This window comes from Arvicola amphibius, chromosome 12 (assembly GCF_903992535.2).
Source record: "Arvicola amphibius chromosome 12, mArvAmp1.2, whole genome shotgun sequence".
Taxonomy (NCBI): domain Eukaryota; kingdom Metazoa; phylum Chordata; class Mammalia; order Rodentia; family Cricetidae; genus Arvicola; species Arvicola amphibius.
The window spans coordinates 128,792,569-128,820,322 of record NC_052058.2 but is presented as its reverse complement, the minus strand read 5'-3'; the positions used below and the strand labels follow the sequence as shown (position 1 = coordinate 128,820,322).

Genomic DNA, 27,754 nt, shown 5'->3' with positions numbered 1-27,754 from the left:
TTTGTTGCATTTATTAATTTATTTGTAGGGGTGCTGGTAAGAGAACTTCTCTGCGTGCGTGCGTGCGTAGATTAGAGGACAACTTTGAGACTTTTCCCTTTCAGCCAAAGGGAAACACACCCGGGGACCACACTTGGGTCGTGAGACTTGTTGGCAAGCGCCTTTGCCCACTGAGCCATGAGGAAATAGGCCGTGATGGTAGAAGTGCCTCCCTTAGAGCACATGGCTCAAGAGCAGCAGATATTTTAACAGTTAATATCTGTGAGCCTGTCCATGAGACAGAATGCACTTCATTTGCCAAATCTCTGCTGAGGGACTGTGCATAATTTTCCTCAGTTCATCCTCCAAACGCTTAGATGAAGTTGCTCTTGACTCCATTTCACAGTTGGGGAGACTGAGGTGAGGTAGAGATTTCCACAAGGACATCTAGGTTTGGGCTAGCCCACTCCTGGACATTGAAATAACAGCCTGAACAGAAACCCGTAGGGCCTCCAGAATGGGAACCTGAGGTTTGCTAAGGGTGGGGCTGAGGGAAATAGTCTAGCGGGGGCGGGGCGGAGGGCGGGGCAGGACCGGCCGTTCCTTAGAGATGAGAAAGCCCCGCCTCCGTGCGAGAGAGGGCGGGGATTGGCTCGGCGTCGTGGATTGGCAGCGCGGGGACGCGCGCAGCTACGGGGGCGGGGCGCAATCCGGAAGTGAGCGAGAGGCGGCCGAGGCGTGCTGGCGGGCGAGCCGCGGCCGCCACTCTGCGCAGGAGCCGCTGCGGGGCGGGCGCCGGGCGTGATGGAGGGTCCCGGGCTGGGCTCGCAGGTGAGCGCGGCATGGCCGGGCGGGGACGGCGGTGGGGACCCGAGCGGTGGCCAGGTGAGGTGGCTTCGCGAGGGTGGCGGGGCCCGATGCTGCTTGTCTTCTGCTGTGGCCGCGAAGCGAGGGCGGCCGCGCCTGCCGCTTCCATTCGGCTGCAGGGCGTCACGCACCGGCCCCTGGGTCGACTGGGACGTGGAGGGTTTCAGGTGACACACCTCGGGCGACCCCGTCAGCCTGAGACCTTGGCCTGCAGTCTGAGAGATTCTGTTGAGTAGTTTTCAGCCTAGGCTGCCGCCTTCCCTCCACCCTGTGCTGTCTTAGCTCTCGTTCCCACCCACATCCTTCCTACTCCTTGGAAGGGAAGCTTTGAGGCTGTGGGCGCGGGAGGAAGGGAGCTCCTTGGTGCCGCGTACAAAATCCCAAAGGACTTCCCAAGCTAGGTCAGCCCCAGGGGCCACGGGGGAAGCTGCCAAAGCCGAGAGAACTAAGAATTTGTCCCTTTGGATTGTGACCTCTAAAAACTAGTAACTGACATTCAGTAGATGCTCACTGAGAGTATCTCCAGGCTTATTCAGGCTTATTCTCTCTCTTTTTTTTTCTTCTTCAACCAGTCTGATGTAGGTTTAAGTGGAAAATAACATGCTGAAGTGTTTTTATTGGGAATTCTTGCATTTTTAAAGGAAAAAAATGCTGTGCAGGGAGACTGGGTTTTATAAAAGGGTGTAGACTCTACATAAAATTGTATTTTTTCTCAGACTCCAACGTTGGCAAGAGTAGCCATCGTTTCTTAATTGATGTCACTCTATAATAAAAGCCTGTAAGGGCTTAAAGTTTACTCCTGCGTGCTGAAGGGAAATTGACCCTGCCCAAGGCCTGTGACTTCAGAAGGGGGAGGATGATTTTAGAGGTTGGAGTTGGCAAGAGAGATTGTTGTCAGTAATAATTGCTTCTGGTACTTTCTTCAGTTATATCGCGAAGAAAGCTTACACTTTGTAGAAAGTCCCCATTCTTGGTCCTCACTACCCACTTGTGAGCTAGGAGAGAGTAATTATTTTCTAATTTTAAATGTGAGAACTGAGACTCAAGAAAGTGAACTCACAGCTATAAGAGCAGCTGGCACCACCAAGATTCCATTCATTTAGCAAATGTGTTTTGAATGTCCTCCAGAAGCTCGGCTCTGCACTTCATGAACAAAACAGACAAAACCATCCCTTTTATTGAATTTGGTTCTTAGTGCTGGTAGGTTTTTGCCAGATTTTTTCTACCCAGTCTGGTTCTCGGTTACATTTAAGACTTCATATTTTAGATTTGTTCTAAACTCCCAGATACACTGGGCTCCGGGCTTTTGTATTGGTTTGCTCTGCCTATCCTGTGCATTGATGTGGCTTATTCCTCCATCTCTATAATGTCTTCAGACAAATCTCACCTCCGTGTAGCATTTTTCATCCCTCTTACTTAAAACTGGAAGCCTTTCCATTGTCATCACTAGCAACAGCACTCCCTGACCCCTTCCTGGTTTCATATTTCACCCAGCAGTTAATATCATGCAATAGAGTCGCTGATCCTGAGGATGCTGTCTTTCCCCTCTGACAGAAATAAGTGCTGTGAGGGCAGTGATTTGTATCAGATGCATTCATTACTTTATGTCAAGCATAGGAAAGAGAGTCTAACACTGGTATTGTTTAACCACTAGTGAATTTAGAAACTTAACTCTGATACTCTGTTAATATCATGACAAATTTTAATGGTTTTCTGTCATACCTCCCTATCCCATTTTATTTATTAGTGAGGATAATGACCCTCACCAGAGTTTTCCAGATCATGGTTTTCTCTTAAAGTCCATTATAACGTCCAGAGTACTTACTGTTTTTAAAATAGTTTGATTGCATGATGATTCCCCTGTAGCTTAAAGATGCTCTAATTATGTGCTGTGGTATAACAAACCACTCAGAAGCATAATGGTATGAAGAACAGCCATTGTTAACTCATGGATCTGTGCATCAGAAGTTTGAGTATACTGCTCAGGTGTTTGTCTTTCTGTTCCATTGTGTCTAGAGCCTCAGCTGGAAGGACTCACAAGCTAGGGGTGAATTGCTAGCTGGGGCTGGTATTATACAGGAGTGTCTTCACTCACAGATCTGGCAGTTAATGCTGACTCTCAACAGACACTTCTGTGTGGCATGTGACCTGGTCTTCTACACAGTATGGTAGCGGGACTCTAAAAGAAGTGGGTCTTAAAAGAGACAGAAAGAGGAAGGTACCAGTTTCTAAGGCATAGACTTGCAAACTGGCACAGTATCATTTCTGCAATATTTTATTAGTGAAGCAGTTCATAGAGCTTAAAGTCAAGAGGAAGTGGCATAGACCTTCAACTCTTGAACTTGAAAGTAAGAAAAATTGGGTGCCTATATTATAAAGATTGCCACAGATGTACCTGTATGCCTCTTATACAATGTTCCTATTTCAGCCCCTTTCTTTCCCGTGAAAAAGTATTCAGCTAATTACATCTTTCTTGTTATTCCTTTCTTTCCATTTCTCCCCAACAACCCATGTATCTTATAAAAACAAGAAACAAAACATGTTATCCTGGTACCTTGAGTCATTTGCGAAGTGGAATCCTAATGAATCAAAATCATAGACTGCTAGAGCCAGAGATTTTTTTTAGCTTTCATCCAGTTAAATAGATTATAATTACTGATAGACAAAGAATCCTAAAAGGTTCTTACTTTCATTTTACTGTAGCTAAGTACTTGTTGCTTTTGGCTATATATGACTCTGTGTTTGATTGATTGATTGATTGATTGATTGATTGATTGATTTATAGCAGAGAGCCAAACAGACCTGTTAAAAAGCTCATTATGGTTCTGGTTCTGGGTAAAATGAAAGGGTTGAAAACACACCTTTCAGTCAGGACTCTGGAAAAGTAAATGGTAGAAAGCAGACTGAAGTGACCAGAAGTCAGACTCTACCAACCCACCAGATAATTTACCTTTTTTGCTTCTGGTTTACCCCTGGTGTAGACTTGAGCCTTGAAAGAGGGCATCTGGGTAGACAGAGCTCCATAAGCAGTTCAGTTCACTCAAGAAGCAAGAAAAGAATCTTCTGGCAGCAGGGGTGTTAGAACATTCTTCAGTTGCCAGAAGAATTGTGATTTCAAGAGTAGTTCCTGGAACTGAGCACAAAATAAACATTCATCTGTGAAATAGCAAGTTGAAAAACCGGACATGAAAATGGAAAACTGACCCCATGAACGATTCTAGGGAAAATATTTGCAAGTCACATATCTCCAGTACTATATCTAGATTGTTTAAAGTCCATAACTCTTAAAACTAACAGTAAGAAACAAATAGCACAAATGGAAAATGGAAGCTAATCATGTTAGCACATGCCTGGAATCCTAGTTCTTAGGAAGCTAGGGCAGGGGGACCACCACAAGTTAGAGCTGAACTGTATGTAGTGGGACCCTGTATCAAAAAAGGGAGGGTGGCAAAGACATGAACAGAAACGTCATTGAAGATATGCGGAAGACAGGTGAGCACGCGAAATAACCCTCAGCCTCATTCACCATAAGGGATATGCAAATTAAGACCTCTGTGAAATATACTATGTATCTGTTGTGCTAACAGTTGACCAAGTTGATGCATTGGATTGTGCTTTTTTAAAGTCTCTCTGATTCCCAGGTTGGTGTTTTGTTTCTCTATCCTGTGTTATTTTGGGTTCACTCATACTACAGTCAATGAAAGAAGTGTAATTTCAGTTCTGTCAGTTTGCTTCATGAATTGAAGCAGTTTTTTACTTCATGAATTTAAACATTAGAATTCAGTATACATTCACTGTTGTTATATCTTCTTAATGAATTAGCATATATATATATATATATATATATATATATATATATATTGGTTTTTCGAGACAGGGTTTCTCTGTAGCTTTGGAGCCTGTCCTGGAACTAGCTCTTGTAGACCAGGCTGGCCTCAAACTCAGAGATCTGCCTGCCTCTGCCTCCCAAGTGCTAGGATTAAAGGCGTGTGCCACCGCCGCCCGGCAAATTAGCTTTATAATATTATGAGCTCTTCTTTACTCCTCAAAATACCGCTAACATTTGCTTTGTCATATCTTCTTATAACCACTGCCTTCTCTATGCTTAAAGTTTGTGTACCTCTGTGTAAATACACAGATGTTTAAATTGAGCTTTGCATAGACAGCCTTTTTGTAGCCTTGTAGAGTTCACCCTGTACACACCTATATAGAGTATATTCTTTTTATTTGTTTTAATTTAGAATATATGCAAATAATGTCTTTTTGTGTTTAGGAAATATTGAGAAATTTTAAGTATCTTAAATCTTAAGCTTCTCCCCCCCCCCCCACACACACACTTTTCCCTGCTCAGCTTATTTCTCTCTTGAAATTTGCTCTCAACTTGAGCTACCCCAGCCTATTTTATCTATTACTTCTGACTTCTCATTTATAAAGAGAGGCCTTGAGGCTCTAGCAGACCCTTTAACATTGCAACACAATGTTGTTACAGAGTTGTTTAAACAGTCACCAACAACCTCAATGTATTAAGTAAGTTTACTATTTTGTTTTGGTCTGTGTTCAGCCCATGAGGCTAGTGGTACTTCTAAAACTTTTGGGTTCATGATAAGGTTCACCCACATCCCTTCCTTCCATTCTTTTTTATTGAAAAATGTCTTTTTCATACACTGTCCTGATCATAGTTTCCCCTTACCAAAAATCCTCCCAGATCCTCCCCACTTTTCTACCCATGTCTAATTCCATACAGTTTATACTCTCTCCCTCTCTTTACAAAACAAACTTTTGTTCTTAAACTCTGATTTTATTGCAGGTCATATGCATACCTTCCTATTGTTCATAGTTAAAATAGTTTATTTCTGGTGTTTTGTCTAGTTTTCTAGACCTTCTTTAAAATAACGGGACAGCCAGTGATGAGATCTAATTCTGGTTATTGCAATGTGCACAAAAGTAGAAGGTCCTGCTTTATTTTGTAAATAGCTAAGAAAAAAACTTGTACTCGGATACATAAGTACTGTCATCTAAGAAAACAAGATAGAAATCCCATAAAGCAGCAGCAATCAGAGTCTGATGACACCAGCAGTTTGTGAGAACAAGAATATGAAAGTTCCCAGGACCTGCTCTGAGAACTTAACTGATGTAGCCATTCTAAAGATGGGCTTAGTATGCCTTTAATGCCAAAGAGTTACACTTCAGGCTACATATTGTTAAGAATTGTTCATGCATGGATACCCAGAGACATATAAGAAAGTGCACAGCAGTATTATATGCTGTAACCCCAAACTGGGAAGATCCAAGTGGTCACATAAAGTAAGTTGGTGGTGGTATGTTAATGTATCATTTTACTTCAGTAGGAATGAACTAATTGTAGCTTCCTAGATCAACTTTTAAGTCTAATATTAAGCAAAACAAAGGTTACATATTAATATGATTCTACACCAGATTAAAGAGTAAAACAACTAGTTTTAGGGTTGCGTATTTAAGGGATGGCACTGTAAGGAAAAGCAAAAGCAATTATTCCTAATGAGGAAGCTTTCTTCAGGGTGGGAATAGTGTGTGTTGGAGCCAGTGTTAATGGAGTGCAGGCAGTGTGATGGGGTGCCAGCAATGTGGTGTTAGGACTTTGGTGGTAGCTTTGTGTAGTTCATTTAATACTCTGAACAGTGTATAAAAGAAGCCAAGGCCAGATAGGGAATACATTCCTACAGTTCTCTCACTTTCCAGGTGGATACAGGAGGACCAGAAAATGCACTATTAGACTTTTTCATACAGCTTTGACAGTTTCAGGAAGAAAATTCTAAAATATTTCAAGGTAATATAATTGTAATAACCAAGGAAACTATATGAAGGTATAAGTACTGCTGATTTTTATAAATCATCTGTAACTTGTAGATAAATACCTCTTAGTTTGCTTAATAATAATTCAGGAATTTACCCTCTACTCTACTGTTGCCTCAGTGTTTGAGCAGTGATCCTAGGGCCTCATACATGTTAGTAAGAACTCTGTCACTGACATACCGCCGTCAGTCTGCTTTCAATGCCATTTCTTTCTTTCCTTTTTTTTAAAATTTGATTTTGTTGAGCTCTACATTTTTCTCTGCTCCCCTCCCTTTCTTTCCCCTCCCCTTCAACTCTCTCCCATGGTCCCCATGTGCTCTCAATTTACTCAGGAGATCTTGTCTTTTTCTACTTCCCATATAGATTAGATCTATGTATGTCTCTCTTAGGGTCCTCGTTGTTGTCTAAGTTCTCTGGGATTGTGATTTGTAGGCTGGTTTTCTTTGCTTTATGTTTAAAAACAACTTAATGAGTGAGTACATATGATAATTGTCTTTCTGGGTCTGAGTTACCTCACTCAATATGACGTTTTCTAGATCCATCCATTTGCCTGCAAATTTCAAGATGTCATTTTTTTTCTGCTGTGTAGTACTCCATTGTGTAAATGTACCTCATTTTCCTTATCCATTCTTCAGTCGAGGGGCATTTAAGTTGTCTTCAAGTTCTGGCTATGAGAAACAATGCTGCTATGAACATAGTTGAGCACATGTCCTTGTGGTATGATTGAGCGTCCTTTGGATATATACCCAAAAGTATATTGCTGGGTCTTGAGGAAGGTTGTTTCCTAATTTTCTGAGAAATCGCCATACTGATATCCAAAGGGGCTGTACCAGCTTGCACTCCCACCAGCAATGCAGGAGTCTTCCCTTTACCCCACAATCTCTCCAGCATAAGTTGTCATCAGTGTTTTTGATCTTGGCCTTCAATGTCATTTCTTAGCATAAGCAATAATGCATTTATTGACATTGAATACTATATTTCTACTTGAGAATTTGAACAGTTTGATTGATTTGATTGGTTATCTTACTAATGAATGCAGTCTTACCATCATCAGAGTTAAATTTTAGAATCAATTTTTAAATTTTAGAATATATACAAATAATATCTTTGTTATTAAGTATTGAGAAATGTTGAAAAGTGTCTGTAATCTTCAGTTGTTAAGAGGCCTTCTCTCAAATAAAATTAGATCTTTGCTTTGGGGGTATTACAGTGACTAAGTGAGCCTCATTTGATTTTAACCCATTTCCAATCTCTACCCTGATGCTTGGGCATTTGATATTTTAATAAAGTTGTTGACAATTGTCAAGTGTGCCACCACCACCTAGCTTGAAGGCCAATCTTGATTGTTAACTTGACTACACCTGTAATCAACTAAAATCCAAGCAGCTAGTCATTCCTGTGAGGTTTCTATTTTTATAATTGTTAATGACTTATCCACTGGTGTTTTGCTTGCATGCATGTCTCTGTGAAGGATCTGTCAGATCCCTTGGCACTGGAATTACTAGGCCTGAGCTCAGGCCTAGCTGATGGGACTCCTTCCCTGAACTTTGTGGTCATTTCTGTACTGGCTATCTGTTGCTGTACAACAAATGACCACACATGTAATGGCTTAAATTGTTTATTAGCTCAATGTTTCTGCTTGTCAGAGGTCCAGATACAGCTTAGCTGGATCATTTTTTCAGGGTATCACAAGCTGGTGTCATGGCAGAGCTGTGTTCCCTTATGGAACTTAAAGAGTTCTTTCTCAAGCTCGTGTGGTTAGTAATGCAAATCAGCTCTTTGTGGATGCTTGATAACGCTTTCATTTTCTTGATATCTGTCACCAGGGGCACTTTCAGTTCTAGAATCTACTCCCCCCCCCCCCCCAGCCTTGCCACTTGGGCTTCTTGCCATCCCTTTTGTTTCATAGCAGCCTGCTTTTGCAAAACCATTAGGAAGAAGCCTCTGCTAAGACACTCATCAACATTGTCATAGAAGGCCTTGTCCTACCACCTTTGCCATGTTCCTTGCCACAGGGTGTTTCCATTTTCAAAAATGTGGAAAACACAAGATCTTGATTCTTGAGGAAGTGGGGAGAATATTTTTAGGGGGTGCCCACAACTCTGAAAATAAGATCCCCATAACGTCCCTACAGTGTCAGTAGCCATGACCCTCTATTGCTACAACTACCAAGGCGCATCTGTGCCTTTTCTGGTAACCTGTTCCTTGACAACATTTATGTGGGTTTTTCCAACAGTAAGCATCTAAGATAAAAATCTTCTCCAAGATACTCCTGTAATAGATTAAAGCACAGGTATTGATAGTTGAATGCTTCGCTACATAATTGAATTATGACGTTGATTCTTTTACATGCTTTGTCAATTGCTCTTACTCTTCAGTGCAGGAATCACAGCCATGGCTCCCACCTTCCGGGATTTGGTCGACACAACGTCTGTGCACATGAAAACCAAGAACTTGCGAAGGCAAAAGAAATTCTTCCTCTTATAGAGGACTCCAGTAACTGTGACATTGTCAAGGCTACACAGTGAGTCTACTAGATGCTCTTCAGTTCTGATCATGTGTGTGCAGTTGATGGTACTTGATAGGCACTTCCTTACTGTATCCTACAGCTCAGTGCCAGCACCAGTGTGTCTGCCATTTCAGCATCTGAATACTTAATGCAGTATACAGGCTGTGCATCAGGCACTTCCATTTGACTGTGAGCAAAATTAAATCTCCTTTATTTTTGTAGCCCCAGGCCTTTTGCATAGTTTCTGTCTTTTATTAGGTGCCTGATAAAATTGTTTACTGAAAGAATGAGTGAATGAATGAATGAGTGAATGATTTGGGACAAGACTAAAACCAGACTCTGAATTTGAATTTAAAGCATGCTGTAACCTAATACAGGAGTGTGATGGGAAATACCAGCTCATGTTTCTAGATATTAATTGTTAATTATTATATATTTCCTATATTTTTGTTTGCTGTTACCAGAGGACAAGTAGTTAGAAGTATACTCTTGATCACTTGAAGCAAATAATGGGTCTGAAAACAGAAATGCATCTAAAATATTTTTGCTTGTGATTATACGTGGACATCTATAACATCAGTTATTGCCAGTGTTTTCATCTTTGTAGAACCTGTTCGTTTCAGTGGCTGTCTCACCTCTTGCATTTGAGCATATTTTGAAATACATTGTCTATCAGACAGAATTCAGTAGTGATTTATATTGAGGTAATCAAGTATAAACATTATAATGTTCATTTAACATAAGTCACACTCATCAAATCATCATTTAAAAAAATAACTAGTATTACCAGACTATCTTGGTATGATTGCTGTTAAATCTCTGGTTGGCCTTAACACTGACTAAAGTTTATGTTCATAATGCATATATTGACAATTACTTGAGTATCCTAATTACCAGTGTTTATAAAGTTTAGAGACCCTGGGCCCACTACATTGGGTGAATATGATTTGGTAGTTTGTATTGCTATGAAGACAAGAGTGTTCATAAGGGGAATATTGGCTTTAATCAGAACGGGAATACTGAAATGTCTCTGTCACCTGGAAAGCTCTGTTGTAACAGATGCTAGATACCTGCTGCATTCACGAGGAAGCTCAATGAGAACTCAATTCTGATGTTCCATTAGGTTTTGGACCTTCTCAAATGACTGTGGAGACATCTTTAGTTAGTTGTTTTGGAAGGAGAAATGAGCAGAGAGACAGGCGTTCTAAACTACCAACGATGTTTCTCAAATAAAAGGAATATTCTCTTCCAGTAAAATAACCAAGGTGACCTTCAAAAGATGAAGCATACAACTGTGACGCTGTGCCATTATCAGACGCTTCCACATATTGTTCTCATTTGGTATTGACATACATGTGCCTCCGCTCTTTAAAATGCTGTGAAGGCTTGTGCACATTTTTATCAAACAGAAACATTTTCATTTAACAGTGTAGAAAAGTGAGATCATTTGCCAGTTGATTTGATTTTTGACCTCTGAGAGCCTGTTGACATTTTCAGGTTCTTCTAGATAGAAATGAGTTTCAGAGAAAGTGCCAAAGATATATGCTGTGCTTAGTTTCTGTTGGAAAGAAATATTGTGCAGGTGGTGGTGCACGCCTTTAATCTCAGCACTCGGGAGGCAGAGGCAGGTGAATCTCTAAGCTCAAGGCCAGTCTGGCCTGCAGAGCAAGTTCCTGGACATCCAGAGCTACAGAGAAACAGAGGCAGAGGGAGCAGAGTTGCTAATGAATGATTTTTGAATTTATGAAAATATTAAAAGAAATACTTCAATAGGTTGAATATCTCCTAGATGCACCTTTTCCATTTCTGTTGTCTGCCATCACCCCTTTGTTGCTCTCTGATTGTTCTTAAAACTTAAATTCCCGGGACTTTTCTTTTCAAGTTACTCTCTTGGTTTCCCACTGAACTGTAGAGTCTTATCTTCTACCTTGAGTGGTCTTGTTTCTTGCCCTTTCTACTCCTCTTTCTTCTCTTCTGCATTGTTTGTGCTCAGCATTGCTGAGTTGCTTCTGTTTCATTGAACATCTGTATAATATTTCACATCTCAGTTTTTATACATGCTGTTTCTCCTGTCCAGAATGCCCCCCTTTCTTAAAATACAGCCTGTCTATCATCTTTTAGTTTCTCCAGGAAGGACTCCTCATTCCCTCCTTGTCTAGATCTACATTTTGGCCATTTCTTGTTGAATTTATTCCATTCCAAGTTTGCTCTTAGGGTTTTGTCTGCATTGTGAGGTAGTTGCATAGTGTTCTTTGCTTCAGAGATAAGTCAGGAGGATGCTGTAAAGTCACCATGGTCTTTAGCCGTGCTCAAAAAGAGGTCTTGTATGTTGGCTGCTCCACTGTCCTCTGTCAGCCTACAGGCGGAAAAGCAAAGTGGACAGAAGGATGTTCCTTTAGGAGGAAGCAGCACTTAAAAACATCTGATTCAAGATGAGTGGGAACAGTGCAATTATTGAAGGGGGCAGGTGTGAGCACTAAAGTTTAAGAAAGTCTGTTTCAGCTCCACATGGATTAATCCATCAGTTCATACACTGAGCTTACTTTGGCTTTGCATTATGTTCCCTTCGTGCATTAATTAGAGTTGGACCATATCAAAGAATTCTCCATTGTGGAGTTAAGCAAGCATAGTTTCAACCAATCTTGAGTTCAAAATGTTTTCAAGAAATACTGCACCAGCACTCGTACTGTACATTCATAAAATTTTAGAGCTTCGTCTTGGTCACCTATACAATATGGTATGATAGCTGTTTACATGGCATCTATATTGTGTAAGTAACCTATAATTGACTTAAGTATGTAGGAAAATATGCATTTTATATATATGACACTGTTTATGTAAAAGACTTAAATATGCACAGATGTTGGCATCTGCGAGGATTCCTCTAAGGATATTGAAGAACTTTGTATTTCCATGTTGATTAGAGAGTTGTGTAGATTTAAAAAAATAAATAAATAAAAATAAAAAACAAAGGTCATGATGAAGGGAAGAAATTTTACACATAAAATTGTTATAATGTATTAACTATGCTTTTCTTTTTCTTATTTAAGATACGGAATTTTTGAACGATGTAAAGAGTTGGTAGAAGCAGGATATGATGTCAGACAACCAGACAGAGAAAATGTGTCTCTTCTTCACTGGGCTGCCATTAACAACAGACTGGAGCTTGTAAAGTAAGATGGGGTGTGTGCGTGTGTAAACTGGTCTTTGTGGTTCTAGATCTCACTCTTGTCTTGTTTTTTTGTATGAGTTGGGCCACCTATGGTCTTCTATTGTAAATGAATACCTGGAGTATGCAGTCTTACTATAGAGTTGAAGAGGACCATCATAAAGATAAAGGCTAGTAAGTAAAAGCAGATGTGTTTTTGGAAAAAAAAAAAAAAGGAATAGCATTACATCAGTCTCAGAAGAGAAGCTGCATCTAATTCTAGAAGAAGCATTGAAACGTTTTGTGTTCTAGCAGCAGGAGGAATAGATAGGTAGAGAATTAAACTTTGAGAAAAGTTAAATGTGGAATACATTTGAAGTGAGCATGGAATGGTTTATATAGTTCTTTATAAAGAATGCTCTGCTACCTACCTATTGTTTGTGAAAGGTTTTTCATCTGAGCAAAGCAATCCCAAGTGATCCCAGGGGAAGAACAGAAACCCAGAGGGGAAACCACGAGGAGGGGGCTTTAGATGCCCTCTGGGGATGGAGCCACCATATGTGGACTTTCTCAGGGACGGACAGGGTCTGGAATGGGAGGAGAGGGGCTGGGTGGAGCTTCCTAACAGTTTCTACTTAGTGTGTAAATGGCAGTGGGTAGTGAGTATTTGAGTGTACATGTTTATCAGAGGCCTATATGTATAAAATCCTTGCAGCCTAAAGAACTAACTTTATTCGTTTAAAATCTTCTAACAAATCATACCGACAGACGTATATTCTTTAGATAATGTGATATATAGAGCATATCTTTGAAGCAAGAAAATAAACTTTTCTAAACTAGAGATGAATATTGTTCTTATTACATTATAGGTTCAATGTAACAATATTTCATATCCTGTGTTCTCAAAAATAGAACATTCATAATTTATCTAAACATTTCCAATTTGTCTAAAATGATTTTAAATTCAATTTTTTGCTACTTTAAAAATTCCTTCTCACATGCTACTTCTAATTTTGAACTGCTAAAAATGATAAAATCTCACCGTTCTCTTTCTACTTTTGAAGCTATAAGAGTACTATAGTCATTAAGATGTTCAGGGAAGTTACTATGTGTTGTAACTATGTGGGTGATAGGGGAATGCTATTTATAGCAGAAATAATTATACATGTACTAGTGTTTCACCAGAGATTTGTCTGCTGCTGTCCTACATATTTTTGAGAATTCTGTAGATTTGGGCCCTTCAGGAGAGTTACTCTAATTTAATTTCTCTTTTATAACATAGTGCTGAGAAAAAGTTAGACTGAGTTGGTAGAGTACTTGCCTAGCAGACACAGAGCCCTGGGTTGGATCCCAGTGTCACATGCAAACTGGATGTGATGATGCACACCTCTAATCCCAGCCCCCAGGACATGGAGACAGGAGGATCAGAAGTTAGTTCAGATCATCTTTAGAACGTAGTGAATTTGAGGCCCAGCTGGGATACATGAGACCTTGTCTTGGGCGGGTGGGGAAATAGAGGAAGGACTTTTCTTTCTCAGTATGAATCTTAAGTTTCATGTCTTATTGTCGTTGCTTTTAACAGGTTTTATATTTCCAAAGGTGCTGTGATAGATCAGTTGGGTGGTGATTTAAATTCAACTCCTCTTCACTGGGCCATCCGGTAAGATGTCTTTCCAAGCTGACGTTAAGCTGTGTGGCTTGTGGGGGCAGGTGTCAACCTCAGCTGCAGGCAGGAGAATGGTTTTCTTTTCTTTTGTTCACTCTTTTCAAAATGAAGTACTGTTTTAGTGTTTCCAGAAGAGTTGTTTAGTGTTTGACCCTGTGCTGCAGTATGGTTATCAGACTCAAATGTATTAGAATTTCTGTTTTGAAACTGGAATGAACATCTCTTCTATTCGGTTTGTGTGAATTAAAGCAGTACTTCAACTATAAACTCACTCTCCAGCCTTTCAGATTGATTTTGCCAGTCAGTAGTGGTGCAGGCTTTTATTCCCAGCACTCAATAGGCAGAGGCAGATGGATCCCCTGAGTTCAGGGCCAGCGTGGTCTACAGAGTGAGAGTGAGTTTCTGGTCAGCCAGGGCTACACAGAGAAACCCTGTCTTGAAAACACAAAAATAAATAAATAAATAAAATAAAGAGATTGATTTCTTCACAGAATAGAAGTAAAGTATATTTAAGATCAAATGGGTAAACGCCTTTGAAGTTGATGCATGATGATCTTGAGCAGGCTGGCTGACTGTGACAGTTATGATATCTAGCCTCCCCGTTTGCTGTGTGAGCCCCTGATCCTATGACGCTGAGGGAATAAGTCTGTCTGCCTGACCACTCTGGTTGGTGAGGTTGGAACTGAAGTGAACAGTTAGTTGTTACTGCAAAGCAGAGCACTGGATCTGTTCTCCACAGGCAAGAGTTTTGAAGAACCCAAGGGTTACTTTTCTGCTTCAAGCTGCTGATGTTGTTAGTTTACATGAAAATGAGTTACATTTGGAGATATATGTACATATGTGTGTGTGTGTGTGTGTGTGTGTGTGTGTATTCATGTGTGTATCATATACATATATGGCTCTTTATATATATATATGGTTTTTAATATGGTTTATAGACATATATGGTTCTTAACATTTTCACAATTACACTGATAATTATATTATATTTCTAGCCTATGATTATGTTTTAGTTTCTGAAACTGCAGGTTTTAAAGTTCCATTGTTGGCATTAGTCATTTGCTGCTATTGTTTACACATGCTTTAGCAGCATAACATTTGATTTAAATTGTAAGGTTATCAAGTTTATCATTTGCCCCGAGCATGATCATGTAATTCTGAATCTGGAGTATTTAAGTAAAAGATATTTGGGGCTGGAGAGATGGTTTAGTGCCTAAGAGCCCCTGCTGCTCTTACAGAAGACCAGACCAGAGTTCTGGCTTAGAACTCACTGGTTTACAGCTGCCTGCAACTCCAGCTCCAGGGAATCAGACACCCTTCTCTGGCCTTCTCTGGCTTGTACACACATGTATATACACACTTAAACATAAATAAAAATGTACAACTGCCAGTATTTAAAACATCTTCCTATTGGAGAGCATTCTTTCATCCATCCAGAATCCCTTATGTCTTAGACATGTAGCTTCTTCCTGGATATTTTTTTTTCTGCATTAATTCTTCTTCTCCAAAACGCAGTACATTTAGAATTTTTCTATTTACAGACAAGGGCATTTGCCTATGGTCATATTATTACTCCAGCATGGTGCAGACCCCACTCTCATTGATGGTGAGGGATTCAGCAGCATTCATCTGGCTGTCCTGTTTCAGCACATGCCGATCATAGCGTATCTCATCTCGAAGGGACAGGTATGTTTTGAAATGTTCCTATATTCCAGGTAGTGTGATCTGAAGGTATCGGGAAGGTTATTGGCCCTAGTCTATTCTGACTTTTAAACTATAAGTTAATGGATGTTCATATACTCAGAATTAACCTTGGTAAGCCAACCTAGCTGTTCAGCACTGGGTTTTTTGACTACATTAAGGGGGAAAGACAGGTTATTTTAGCTCAGCATCATTTAATGTTTCTGAAACTTGTAAGCTTGTAATAGTTTTTCTGACGAGACCACTAATTTTCAGGGTTTTTCAGAAACATGACCTCAAACCCTGTATTTTTCTTTTGCTTGAGTGTAGAAATGGTAGTCAGATCATCGTTTGCTTTCATTATTTGGACTCAAATGGGAGGCCAATTTGAATGTGTGCATCTTATTTATTGTTATCTGAGTAATTCCACGAAAATGATGTCCTTCAGAGCACAGGTTAAATTATAGGCTGTCAGCAGTGGGAGCTTCGCTGTGAGCTGTGTTTGCTGGATGGAGTGTGCTCTCTGACAGCAAGGTGGTTTATGTGTTAGCAGTCTTGTCTGGAATGAAAGCGTGTTTGCACAGATGCCATTGGATTGATTATTCTCCCTCTATAAGCACTTTCTCTCAGACAGCCCAGGGAAGTAGAATAATTATAGCCTCCTCCTGTGCTTCATATTGGGAAGATGTAGGAGGGGGAGACCTTTGTGCTTCTTCCCAAGTTCTGGTTCTCCAGGGCCTTGAGAACCCTTAGTACTTTAGACTCTTCGATGTAATGAGAGCCACTGTGTGTGTGAAAGGACTGTGTGTCCTTACTGGGATATGAGTTCCCTTTTCCTTCTCTTCCAGAAAATATAGAGTTTTGAATTTTTCTTGATTAACTGTTTGAAGCAAGTACAAAAAAACAAAAAAAAAGTGACTCTGAAGATAGGTAATTCACTTATTGGATGAATGTTAGCGTAAATCCATGTGTTAAGGTTTAAATCATATGTCATTTAGATCTCTGTGTCATATTTGATGGTGACTGTCAGCTGTCCTCTCTTCCTTTTGCATCATAGAACACTATATCATATATTCAGATTCTCCCTTGGTTTTTTTTATTTATTTATTATGTATACAATATTCTGTCTGCGTGTATGCCTGCAGGCCAGATGAGGGCACCAGATCTCATTTCAGATGGTTGTGAGCCACCATGTGGTTGCTGGGAATTGAACTCAGGACCTTTGGAAGAGCAGGCAATGCTCTTGACCTCTGAGCCATCTCTCCAGCCTGCCTTCTATGGGTTTTTACCCTGTAAAAACAACCTCTTTTTTGTTTCTAACTTAAATGATATTTGAACCATTTTTGTAGAGCAGTGATGGGCTGAATGTGTTAAAGTATTTATTTACTAAGAAATGCAACTTTTTATACTGTATTCACAGTTTTGTTAATTGATTCCTTTTGACTAGAGTGTGAATATGACAGATGTCAATGGCCAGACGCCTCTCATGCTATCAGCTTACAAAGTCATTGGGTGAGTGTTACTGGATCCCTTCATTCTGCTTCTTGGTCCTTATAGGTTTTCTGTACATATAATCTCAAGTATCTTGGTCTGTGAGTTGCTAGTACATGCTGAAGATTTTACACATGGTCATGACTGTCTATACTTAAAATGCACCATTGAAGGACATTGTTTTCTCTTGGTAGCTTTGATGAAAAGTTTGAAAGTTTACAGAGTTGTGACAAGAGTCTGTTACAGGATGTGATCGGATACATATTCATAAACACATTTATTTAATGCCCACCATGTGGTCCAGCTATCATTATTCCTGTACACACATGCATGTTATAGTTTTCTCCTTATCAATTTGTTTCCAGCATTGTACTGAATCCCCGGGTCTGCTTATCCTCAACACAGCTCTTGCTGTAGCTGGCCTTGTTAGAGGACCATTCTTCTGGTCTTCTTTTTAGGTAGCAGTGGAGCCACAGGTGGCATTTGACTAGAAATGTTGTTAGAGCTAATAGAGTAGTTAAAGTCAGATCTTATTTTTACTAGGTAGCTCTCCTGAAAGAAGGGAAAGTATTGATGATTAAAAAGGAGAGAAAAAGAAAAAGATACTTCATTGAATTGCTTGCTTGATTGTCACTTTCTTTTTCATTTATTTGCATGTATGTATGTTTTGAGACAGGGTTTCTCTTTGTAGCCCTAGTTGTCTTACAACTCACTATGTAGACCAGGCTGGCTTGAATTCAGAAATCTGCCTACCTCTGCCTCCCAAGTGCTGGAAATAAAGACATGCACCACCACTGACTGGCTTAGCTTATCACTTTCTAAATGTACTAATATTTTAGGAAATAAAAGGTGAGCATTCCTAATCTCAGAATCCTAAGTCCTAAATGTTTAAAATCTTTTTCTTTAGACAATATAATGTCTGTATAAGTTGAACATTACTAATCTTGGAATTCTAAGTCCTAAATGTTCAAAATCTGAATTATTTAGAGAACATGATACCTGATTATACTATACATAATGCAAAGAATCATTAAAAAATATAACTTTAGACTATATATAAGATGTATATGAAGCAAATGAATTTCAGTTTAGATTTGCTGCATATCCTTAAGGACTCATGGATATCCTAAAATACCCACTATTCCTTAAGGATGAGCAGCAAAAAGAAAATACAAGATACCTTTCTGGTCCCAAGTATTTTGGGAAAGGAGTATCCAGCCTATGTTTGCGCCTGTTTTCCCTAGTAGGTGATAGAAAGAGAGTGTAAAGGTAGCTTTTAGTTTATCTGCTCAAGTAAGACATGTAATTAGTGTTCGATTGTACACCATTTAATAGTAGCCAAGGTTAAATTGACAGTTTTAAAAATACTAATCACTAAATAGAACAAAAACATGAAGAGAATTTTCCTTACCCTCTGAATTGCTAACCAAATTATATCATTGATACAGCAGGCTGCCATTTAAGATGTCTTGTTTGTTTGATCTTCTCTGCTAGTAACTAGAACAGAACTGGTCGTTTGCTATTACTGTTTGCACATGCTATGGCAGCCTAAGGCTTAATTTAGATCGTGAGGTTATCAAGTTTATCATTTACTCCAAGCATGAGCATGTAATTCTGAATCAGAGTATTTAAGTAAAAGACATTTGGGACTGGAGAGATGGCTCCATGCCTAAGAGCCCTTGCTGCTCTTACAGAAGACCAGACCAGAGTTCTGGCTTAGAACTCACTGGTTTACAGCTGCCTGCAACTCCAGCTCCAGGGAATCAGACACCCTTCTCTGGCTTCCTCTGGCTTGCACATATATGTATATACACACCTAAACATAAATAAAAATAGCTCCTTTTTTTAAGAGGAAAAGATACTTGTACAGCTGCCAATATTCTTGTTCTTCAGAATGCCTACTTGTTACTTGATACACTACCTTAAAATTTCTCTATTTGCCTTTTCTCCTCACATCTTCCTCTCTACTAATGCTTTTATTGTCTTGACACAGGCCAGAACCAACTGGATTTCTTTTAAAGTTTAATCCTTCTCTCAGTGTTGTTGACAAAACACATCAGAACACTGCGCTTCATTGGGCAGTTGCATCAGGAAATGTCAGTGCAGTTGATAAGCTATTGGAAGCTGGTTCTAGCCTGGACATCCGAAATGCTAAGGTATGACCTGGTGTTTGCTTTTTCTAGTTCAGTATCTCTTCAGCCAAAGATGGAGGATATTTAATGCATTGGTAGCTATTCATTTGGATTTTAGATACCACAATATAAATATTAACAATAATATCTACACTTAGAATAAATGTGTTGAATATATGAATCTAATGAAAAAGTGTTTTATTACCTGTACTATATCAAAAAATAAAAATATAATTGATTTTTTTAAGGGAGAAACACCTCTTGATATGGCTGTACAAAATAAAAACCAGCTCATTATTCACATGCTGAAAACAGAAGCCAAGAGGAGAGTGAACAAAAAGTTTAGACTTTGGAGATGGCTACATAAATGCGAGGTATTCTGTGTGATGAAAGTTTTTGTTAGTTTTCGTTTCTAGGGCCACAGAAGAGGCTGGAGATTAAACTTTGATTGTATTGCTATGGATCTGCTAATGACATCTTTGCCATAACATTCTCAGGTGGATGGCACCCAAACTATGTTACCTGATGGATATTTGCTAATTACTTAAGGAATGAATTGAAATGCAAAATGGGCTTGATTCTTAGAGGCTTGACCCCCCAGTTCAGTGTCTAGTAGACATTTGCAATGTGAGGTCTCAGAACTGGGCTCCTGCTCCTGCCCACCTGTGACTAAACCTTCTGATGTCCTTAGGTAGTGTGTGCTGTTAGTCATACCCCATATCCATGGTGATGTGCTTCTGGCTGGTCCTGCTGTCAGTTTGTCACTAGAACATGACCTCGTCATGTCACTGATGGCCACATTAGTCCAGCCCCATTCGTCTTTATGTAGATTTATTTTCCTACTGAAAATAACTTTTTTTAACTTAACAATTCTTCTCTGAACTTAAAGTAAGCTAAACAGTAAAAAGTGGTTTAGGAACTTCAGCTTTCTTTCAAATGCCTAAGAAAACTAAGCCATAGTTGTGAATATAACTCACGATGATAAAAATGGGTATTGGGTTGATTAATTTTTTTCTCAAATATGATAGTGTCTTTTCAAGCAATATTAGTAATTATAATTGCAGGATAATTCTGACTAACAGATGCAAGATTTTTACATAGAAAATCCCTGTGAGTACTATGCTTAGTTTTCAGTTGGGGTGAAGAAAGGGACTGTTACTCTCCAACTTCTTAGGAGTAGAGATGCCAAGATTCTGTCCTACAAAACTTTTCTACCTATTCATCCGTCCCTTAAGTGATATTTGCATCTTTACTGCACCCAAATTTCTTTCCAGCGTAGACCATCTCGATTATTAAACTAAATCACCTGTTTGGCCCATCCCAATCAATTATTTTTGAAACTTTTAATTTTTATTATCACTTTCCTTTTAAACATGCCATTTTTGAGGAAAAAGGAAAATGTCATTAAGCAAAATTTATAAGATTATCTCTAAGGTGTGTAAATCAATCATATTTTTTAATTTGACAACTATTTGAAGAAAATCTGCTAGTTTGGTTAAGTTGTTTGTTTTGTACTTAGGAAGCAGTTCTTGTACTGAACTAATTCTTGTTAGGAGGTGTGATCCACAGTTCTAAACTCTAATCTCTCAATAGCTCTTCCTGCTGCTGATACTCTCTGTGGTTACCCTGTGGGCCGTTGGATACATCCTGGACTTCAATTCAGATTCTTGGCTTTTAAAAGGATGTCTTCTGGTAGCTTTGTTTTTTCTGACATCTCTGTTTCCAAGGTGTGTATATTAGTCTTTGCAAGGCTGTTTATTGCACTTCAACATAATTGTCTATTTCTGTTCTAAGTCAACTGGAATCTCAGATTGATGTTGAACTATAAATATTACTGAATCATGTGACAACATCCTCAGGATGGTAGGAAGAACGAGATTTGGTGGTATAGCTTTTGGCTGAAAGCAGACAGTTGGTGAAATATAAATATTGTGGGTCACACACTGTATCATTCAGTTTGTCAGTGATAAAGTTCTGTTGCCATTTTATGAATCATTTTACCCATTTTTCACATTTTTTTTATCTTTTAGCTCCTAAATTCATTTTATACTAATTATTTTTCCACGTGATGGTTTTAGTTGAAGCAACCTTAATATAATGGGGGGGGGGGAGAGATAATGAAAGTAAATACATTGTAGTTCTCTTTAAAAATAACCCACAGAGAAATATGCAGGATTGTACTGGTGAGTCAGTCATTGCCTGGATCCAGATTCGGTTTTAACGCATAGCAATCTGATCTAAAACAATCTGTTCTTCCTCTCTGTGCCTCAGTTTCTTGATTTATAAGTGAAGATAATTGTGATGATGCCCACTTCATGACTAATGCATGTAAATGCTCAGAACATTGTCTGGTACTCTATCTGTACTTGTAATCAGTCATGTCACATCCCAGTCTCTTTCCCCATTCCCCACCTTATTGGCAAGGTGTCAATTCTCACACAGATGGGGGTGTCATCCTTGAGTTCCTTGCATCCTTTACTCTCCCCTTGCCTTCAGTCCTAACATTTAGCCCTTCATAAAGAATTCATGCCAAGCCTCCCAGCTGTTCTCCTGCCTTCATCCCTACAGGTTGCCCCCACTTAACAGTCAAGGCAGATCCATTTCTGCCTGGTTATCTTGTTAAAAATCTCCCTTAAAACTTAACTGTTGTAGCCGGGCAGCGGTGGCGCACGCCTTTAATCCCAGCACTCGGGAGGCAGAGGCAGGCGGATCTCTGTGAGTTCGAGACCAACCTGGTCTACAAGAGCTAGTTCCAGGACAGGCTCCAAAGCTACAGAGAAACCCTGTCTCGAAAAACCAAAAAAAAAAAAAAAAAAAAAAACTTAACTGTTATGCTCAAAAAAAAAAACCAGACCAGATTCCCTCCCTGCTGCTTTCATCCCTTGTCCATCCCCACACTGCCCTGCACCTTCTTTCTGCTTCTGGAACACAAGCTTGTTCTCTGAGTCTTGCTGGTGTCCCTCGGACCTGGGTTCAGACCCCACCCCATGTGAGGCTGTCCTGACACAGGTCTGCAGCAACCCCATAAGTCTTCCTAGCACCTCCCTATAATGTAAAGCCCACAAAAGTAGAAGCTTGTCTCTGCTGCTGAACGTATCATTCTCTGAATGAGACAAGCTGTAAAGATAAGGATCCATAGGAAAGAACTGGAAGACAGTGCAGCCTGCCAGCTGAGACTGATGTGCCTGTCCAAGACCTTTTGCTGCCTGCACGTTCTAGAATAAGCATGCACTACTTTCTGTCATAAGAAAGTCAGTGTTACAGGAATCTTTACTTAGCCACCTAAAGACCAGGATAGTTAGATGGAAACAAACTAGAATTTAAATGTGAAAGCTCAAATTTCTAAAATATAGCAAAATACCTAAAATTGTCTGATTCAGAAAACATGACCTAAAAATACTCATTTTTCACTGGATGTTTGCATACACTTTATGCCACACTAGCAGGAATCAGTCCCTAGATTTTTTTTTTAAGACGCAGCAAGGGCTTACCTAGCAATTCATACTCACAACAGGAACATTTTGTTTAATTATTTGAATGTTTATTAAAATCCAAATTATTAAAAAATAATTGTGTGAATATCTTTGGTTTGATATCTTCAGCCGCTATGATTGTCATGGGTATACATTTCAGATAGGAGTCAAATGCACGCGACAGGTTGGTCCACTGCCTTAGTTTTCTCGTTATTCCTCTAGAGTTTATGTTTTACGCAGCTAGCAGCCGCACGCTTCTGTTGTTACTTGGCTTGAGGGGCGATTTCTTCTTGGTCCAGACTTCTGTGTCACCTGTCAGAAATAACAAGTCTGTGGATCTGGCAGTTCATTGCGCTGTTTTATTACTGGTTTATCTTATCCCCGTAAAATCTTAGTGCAGACATGGAGGTTACAGTAGATTCCATTTTTACCAGGCATATGCCTGGTGCCAGAGGTTGAGGTCTTTGGTTCTTCTCAGACAGGCTTTTATCATAATTATGGCTGTGGTCATTGTGGCATTTTTTTTTCCTTTTAACTAAACAAAATTTCAGATGTTTCTGTCATAGGCCTCAGTTACCAGCCCTTGCTTCCACCTCTCCCCCTTTGTTTAACCCACCACTAGCCATTTCCAGTAGAAATTCTAAGATGTATCTAAGTAAAGTATATTTGTTTATAAGATAACTATATTGAACTTGATGTTTCAAGCGTATATTTGATATATGTTTTTATGTTTTACTTTTGAAACTACAGTAGTCACCTTTTAAACAAATTACACAATAGCATTAGCTACCTGTTCTAGGACCGAGATTGTTAGTGCCATGGTGACATTCTAGCTGATGTGTATTTTCACGTTGTGACTACTCCTCACGCTAGTTCATGTGTCAGCTTGTACACCTGCTGTTTTATAAGCATAGGGCTGCCCACTTGACAAAAGCTTGCTTAGGGCTGGAGAGATGGCTCAGAGGTTAAGAGCACTGGTTACTCTTCCAGAGGTCCTGACTTCAATTCCCAGCAACCACATGGTGGCTCACAACCATCTGTAATGAGGTCTGGCACCCTCCTCTGGCGTGCGGGCGTACATAGAGGCAGCATCTTGTATACATAATAAATAAATCTTTTAAAAAAAGAATAAACTTGGATTTTTTATTTAAAAAAAAACTTGCTCAGACACGAAGGTGAATTTCCATGTATTTCATGTCTGTGTCTTGGTATATTTCAAAATTACATGAAAAAATACAGTATTGCAATAGAAATACCGAATATTCACTGAAAATGTATTGTTATAAATGAAATAATTATGAAATAGTTTAGAAGAACTGGAATGTGTGCTTTTGGAAGGTTATCGTACAATTTTCTCATGTGAAAGATTGAACTGACATATAAACAGGGGCAACTTATTGTTGGGGAGTTAGAACTGAATTGACAAGAAACCACACCAATTCCTTACTTCACTAACACCTAATGTTTACTTTTTTTCCAGGTTTTTGGTTGGCTATAAGAACCTTGTGTACTTACCAACAGTCTTTCTGCTAAGTTCCATTTTTTGGATATTTATGACTTGGTTCGTCCTATTCTTTCCTGATATCCTTTAAGCTTAAATGAAACACATACCACATTTTACTTTCAAAATCAGTAATGCCATTATTAGCACTTTAGATATTAGAAAAAAATCTAGAGACTACAACTTGTGTCTGCACTCACATACTAATTTTGACTGAGCTTAATGTTGAATATAGTTGTTTCTGTTAAATCTGCTTGGTGCTATGCGGATATTAGTCTCCAGTATCCTTCCTTCCCGGAGAATGGCAATAGAATACATACTGTTTTACCTGGGCCCATAACAACGTGTTGGTGTTTTGAGATACTTCAAGGTCAGATGGTTCTTTTAACTCAGTCAGCAGTTACGTTGATGAATAAGTCTTCTGGAGATTGGGGAATATGGCTTCTTCAGTAATGCTGAGAAATTCAGAGCTAGTGGCTTAGGCAGGGATTCTCAGCAACATTAAGTGCGCTTTGAATGGGCATGAAGCAGATCTCAGAAAACTACCCCTCGTGTGCTTTACCATGCTTCGTCCTTGGTCCTCTTAAAAAAAATTTTTAAGTTGTGGCCCACGTTATTCCTTCATGGCCTACTCGTGTGGTTTCAAATAGATCTTCTGTCTCGTGAGTATGTTTATTCCATGAAGACAGGGACCCAGGTCCTCTTGATGGTGACCAGATTCAGCCACCTAAAACCTGAAGAGGGGTTGCTCTTTGAATGATATCCATTTTTAACATTGTAAACATGTCCAGGCTTCTGTCTCTTTACAGACTTCCTTCACTCCTCCCTGTGAAACCATTTTAATACTGCTTACGTGCCAGGGAAAGAGGAAGTGTGGGGGGAAGAAATGTGCTTTTTAGTTTATTGCCTTACTTTCTGTGTCTGTGTTTCTTTCTGGTAATATTTTTGAAAGGATAGAAGAGGGTACTTATCGAGGTAATGCAAAAGGGAAATTTAAGAATCTTTCGCACAGGAATAAATGGGGTGGGCATGAGTTCTCAGAGCGCATAGGTCTACAGCCATTATGCCATGTTTCTCCTTAAATGGTGTTTCATTATTTCTAACATGCTTTGTTTTCCTTTAACCTAAATGAAAAGCATAAATACCATAGATGTAGCTGGGCTTTTGAAAGAATTACCTCTAACCTTTGTCTTGTAATTACTGACTTGATGAGGGTTTTAATTAACACTGGCTTTCGTATCACCACTTAGGACAGCATAGTTTCTGCCACATCATTCACAGATGACCCAGTGCTCTTAGATGCTAGGACAGTGGGCATTATACTAAAAAGGAATAATTCATACTTTTGTGTTAGTGAGCAATTTTTGAAATGGTGGTTTAAAAATAATTTTTTAAACATAAGCAATTTCAGTTATTCCAGATTTTGCACATCAGATTATTTTGGTTTTGCAGAATCAAAAATTAGCAAAACATATAATTCTAGTGTAATCTATTAACCTCATTTGCAGAAATTCTCACTTAACTGTAACTAAGAACTACTTGATATTTGTGAAGGGGAATGGATTTTCATACTAGATAGAATCTGGGGATGTCAGGATGAACACGATGGAATATGTCACATGCTGAACCTTGAAGCACCACCTTGACCATACTGCTGTGAAATCATGTGAACCAGTAGGTGGCACACTTCACCCAAGGGTAGTGTTTTCCAGGATGAACGCTACATGCTGCTGGAACTGCCCTGTGGATTTGCTGTTGTTTCTGCTTGTAGAGACCTCAACTAAATATTTAGACTTGTCTTGCTCAGGCTGCCAGTTAGGATTTACCAGGGGCTTCCTATAGCCCGGGTGTTATCAGGCAGCGTGCTTCTGAATTTCAGGACCTTTTTCTTGTTTTGTTTATTTCAGATGAGGTCTCACTTTGTAGTCCTAGCTGCCCTACTTGGCTGTTGAGACAAGGCTGGCCTCAAACTCGCTGAGATACATCGCTAGAGTGCGCCAGCGTAAAGGCTGGTTTTCCTCCCCATCAGGGATTTGAACCCCAGTCTCCCACAAGATAGGCAAGGACACTCACCACTGTACTAACAAGGATTACCTTTTCTTTTTGTATCATTGGGCAAGTTACTTGACTTCAGGTTTATGTTTGTTGAGGACAACAGTACCAAGCTCTCGGAGTGGCTGCAAGAATTACTATACTGTTGATGTCTAAAGGCTATGCAGAGTCCCCATTACATACTTGGTATTTTTAAATAATATGTTGTGTCTTAGGGACAACTCAGTGATCTTTTTCTGTTGGTCTCTTTTATGTGTTCAGTTTGCTTTTATGAGAGGGACTGGATGAAAGGAAAGAAAACTTTAATAATGATTCAAGCTACAATTAGGACTTGGTAAAGAAACGATAAACCACTGAGTGCTTCCTTTACGATGCTGGCTGTACTAAAGTCAGATCTGGGTACGTGAAAAGCCCTCGTGGTTTCAGTCAGCCGTCGGTGTGACTTAGTTTTTAAGTCAAGTAGCAGAGAATCAGGATTTTGTTGTGCTGATGCATGCATGCCTGTGATTCCAGCGCTTGGGAGATGAGGTAGGAGAATGGAAAGCTTGAGGCTGACCTGGGCTATACATTGAATTCAGATCCAGCAAAACCCCTGGGTTTGATACTTAGCACCAGACAGAGAGGAAAAGAAGAAGAAAAGAGGGAAGAGAGACTTGGGAACTTTGAGTGGCTACACTGAGCTGTGACTGGGTGACTGAGCTGTGGTGTAGTATTACAGGGACTTAAGTCCCCAGGCAGAGGACAACAGCTGTTCTCTAAAATGATCAGTACAGACCCAACTGATGATGATGCCCTCTTGAATTCTTTTTTTTTTTTTTTTTTTTTGAGAAAATGGTAAGTAATGCAAGCATGTTATTTACAGGAGCATGGCCAGTAAACTGGTATGTGAGGAGCAGCCTTGCTGCTATCCTGGAGATGGCATCACTCCTCCCAGTTTCACATGCTGGGAGATGTCATTTGGAATGACATTGTCACTCTGAAGCCAATAAGAAATGCATGTATTGAACAAATGCTGGAATAAGCTGATGCCAGGTAACTCTAAAGGAGAGCAGTAGTGTGGACTACAGACAGACAGTCCGAGGAATGAAGCCAGGTGGTCATGTTGTAGGGGAGCAGGTTTTAGCCCTGCATCTTCAGTAGCGCCACCAGCTTACCAGGGAAGCCAACACATCTCCAGATACTGTATTCGAAATTCTGAAAGCCTTAGAGAGCATTCCTGATTTCAGGAAAAGGTGAAGTCTTTCGACAAATCTGAAAAGACAAGAGAGATAACTAAGTTGAGTCTTGAACATGTTGTAATTGTTGCTTTAAATAAAGTAAGGTGGTGGAGAGTATTCATGGTTAACACAGAAGTGAGGAATCCTCACATGTTTGCCTTTCATGTGAGGGATTAAAGTGCAGGTCCCTTTATTTGAGAGAGGGAA

General features: G+C 39.6%; 1 protein-coding gene across 2 annotated transcripts in view; it reads left to right on the top strand.

Moving 5' to 3' along the window:
* The first annotated feature begins 689 nt into the window (after positions 1-689).
* Positions 690-27,754, top strand: part of Zdhhc13 (zinc finger DHHC-type palmitoyltransferase 13) — a 42,796-nt gene continuing 15,731 nt past the window's right edge. Inside the window, exons 1-10 of one of the 2 annotated variants that reach the window (XM_038314031.1) lie at positions 690-810; positions 9,057-9,202; positions 12,238-12,360; positions 13,918-13,995; positions 15,543-15,687; positions 17,129-17,193; positions 19,166-19,328; positions 19,553-19,678; positions 20,898-21,031; positions 24,258-24,358. In XM_038314031.1, the coding sequence (XP_038169959.1) occupies positions 784-810; positions 9,057-9,202; positions 12,238-12,360; positions 13,918-13,995; positions 15,543-15,687; positions 17,129-17,193; positions 19,166-19,328; positions 19,553-19,678; positions 20,898-21,031; positions 24,258-24,358 (1,108 nt within the window). In that variant the 5' untranslated portion in view covers positions 690-783. Of the gene's footprint in view, positions 811-9,056; positions 9,203-12,237; positions 12,361-12,391; positions 12,531-13,917; positions 13,996-15,542; positions 15,688-17,128; positions 17,194-19,165; positions 19,329-19,552; positions 19,679-20,897; positions 21,032-24,257; positions 24,359-27,754 lie in introns of those variants that run through there. The other variant, XM_038314032.1, reaches the window with a different exon arrangement.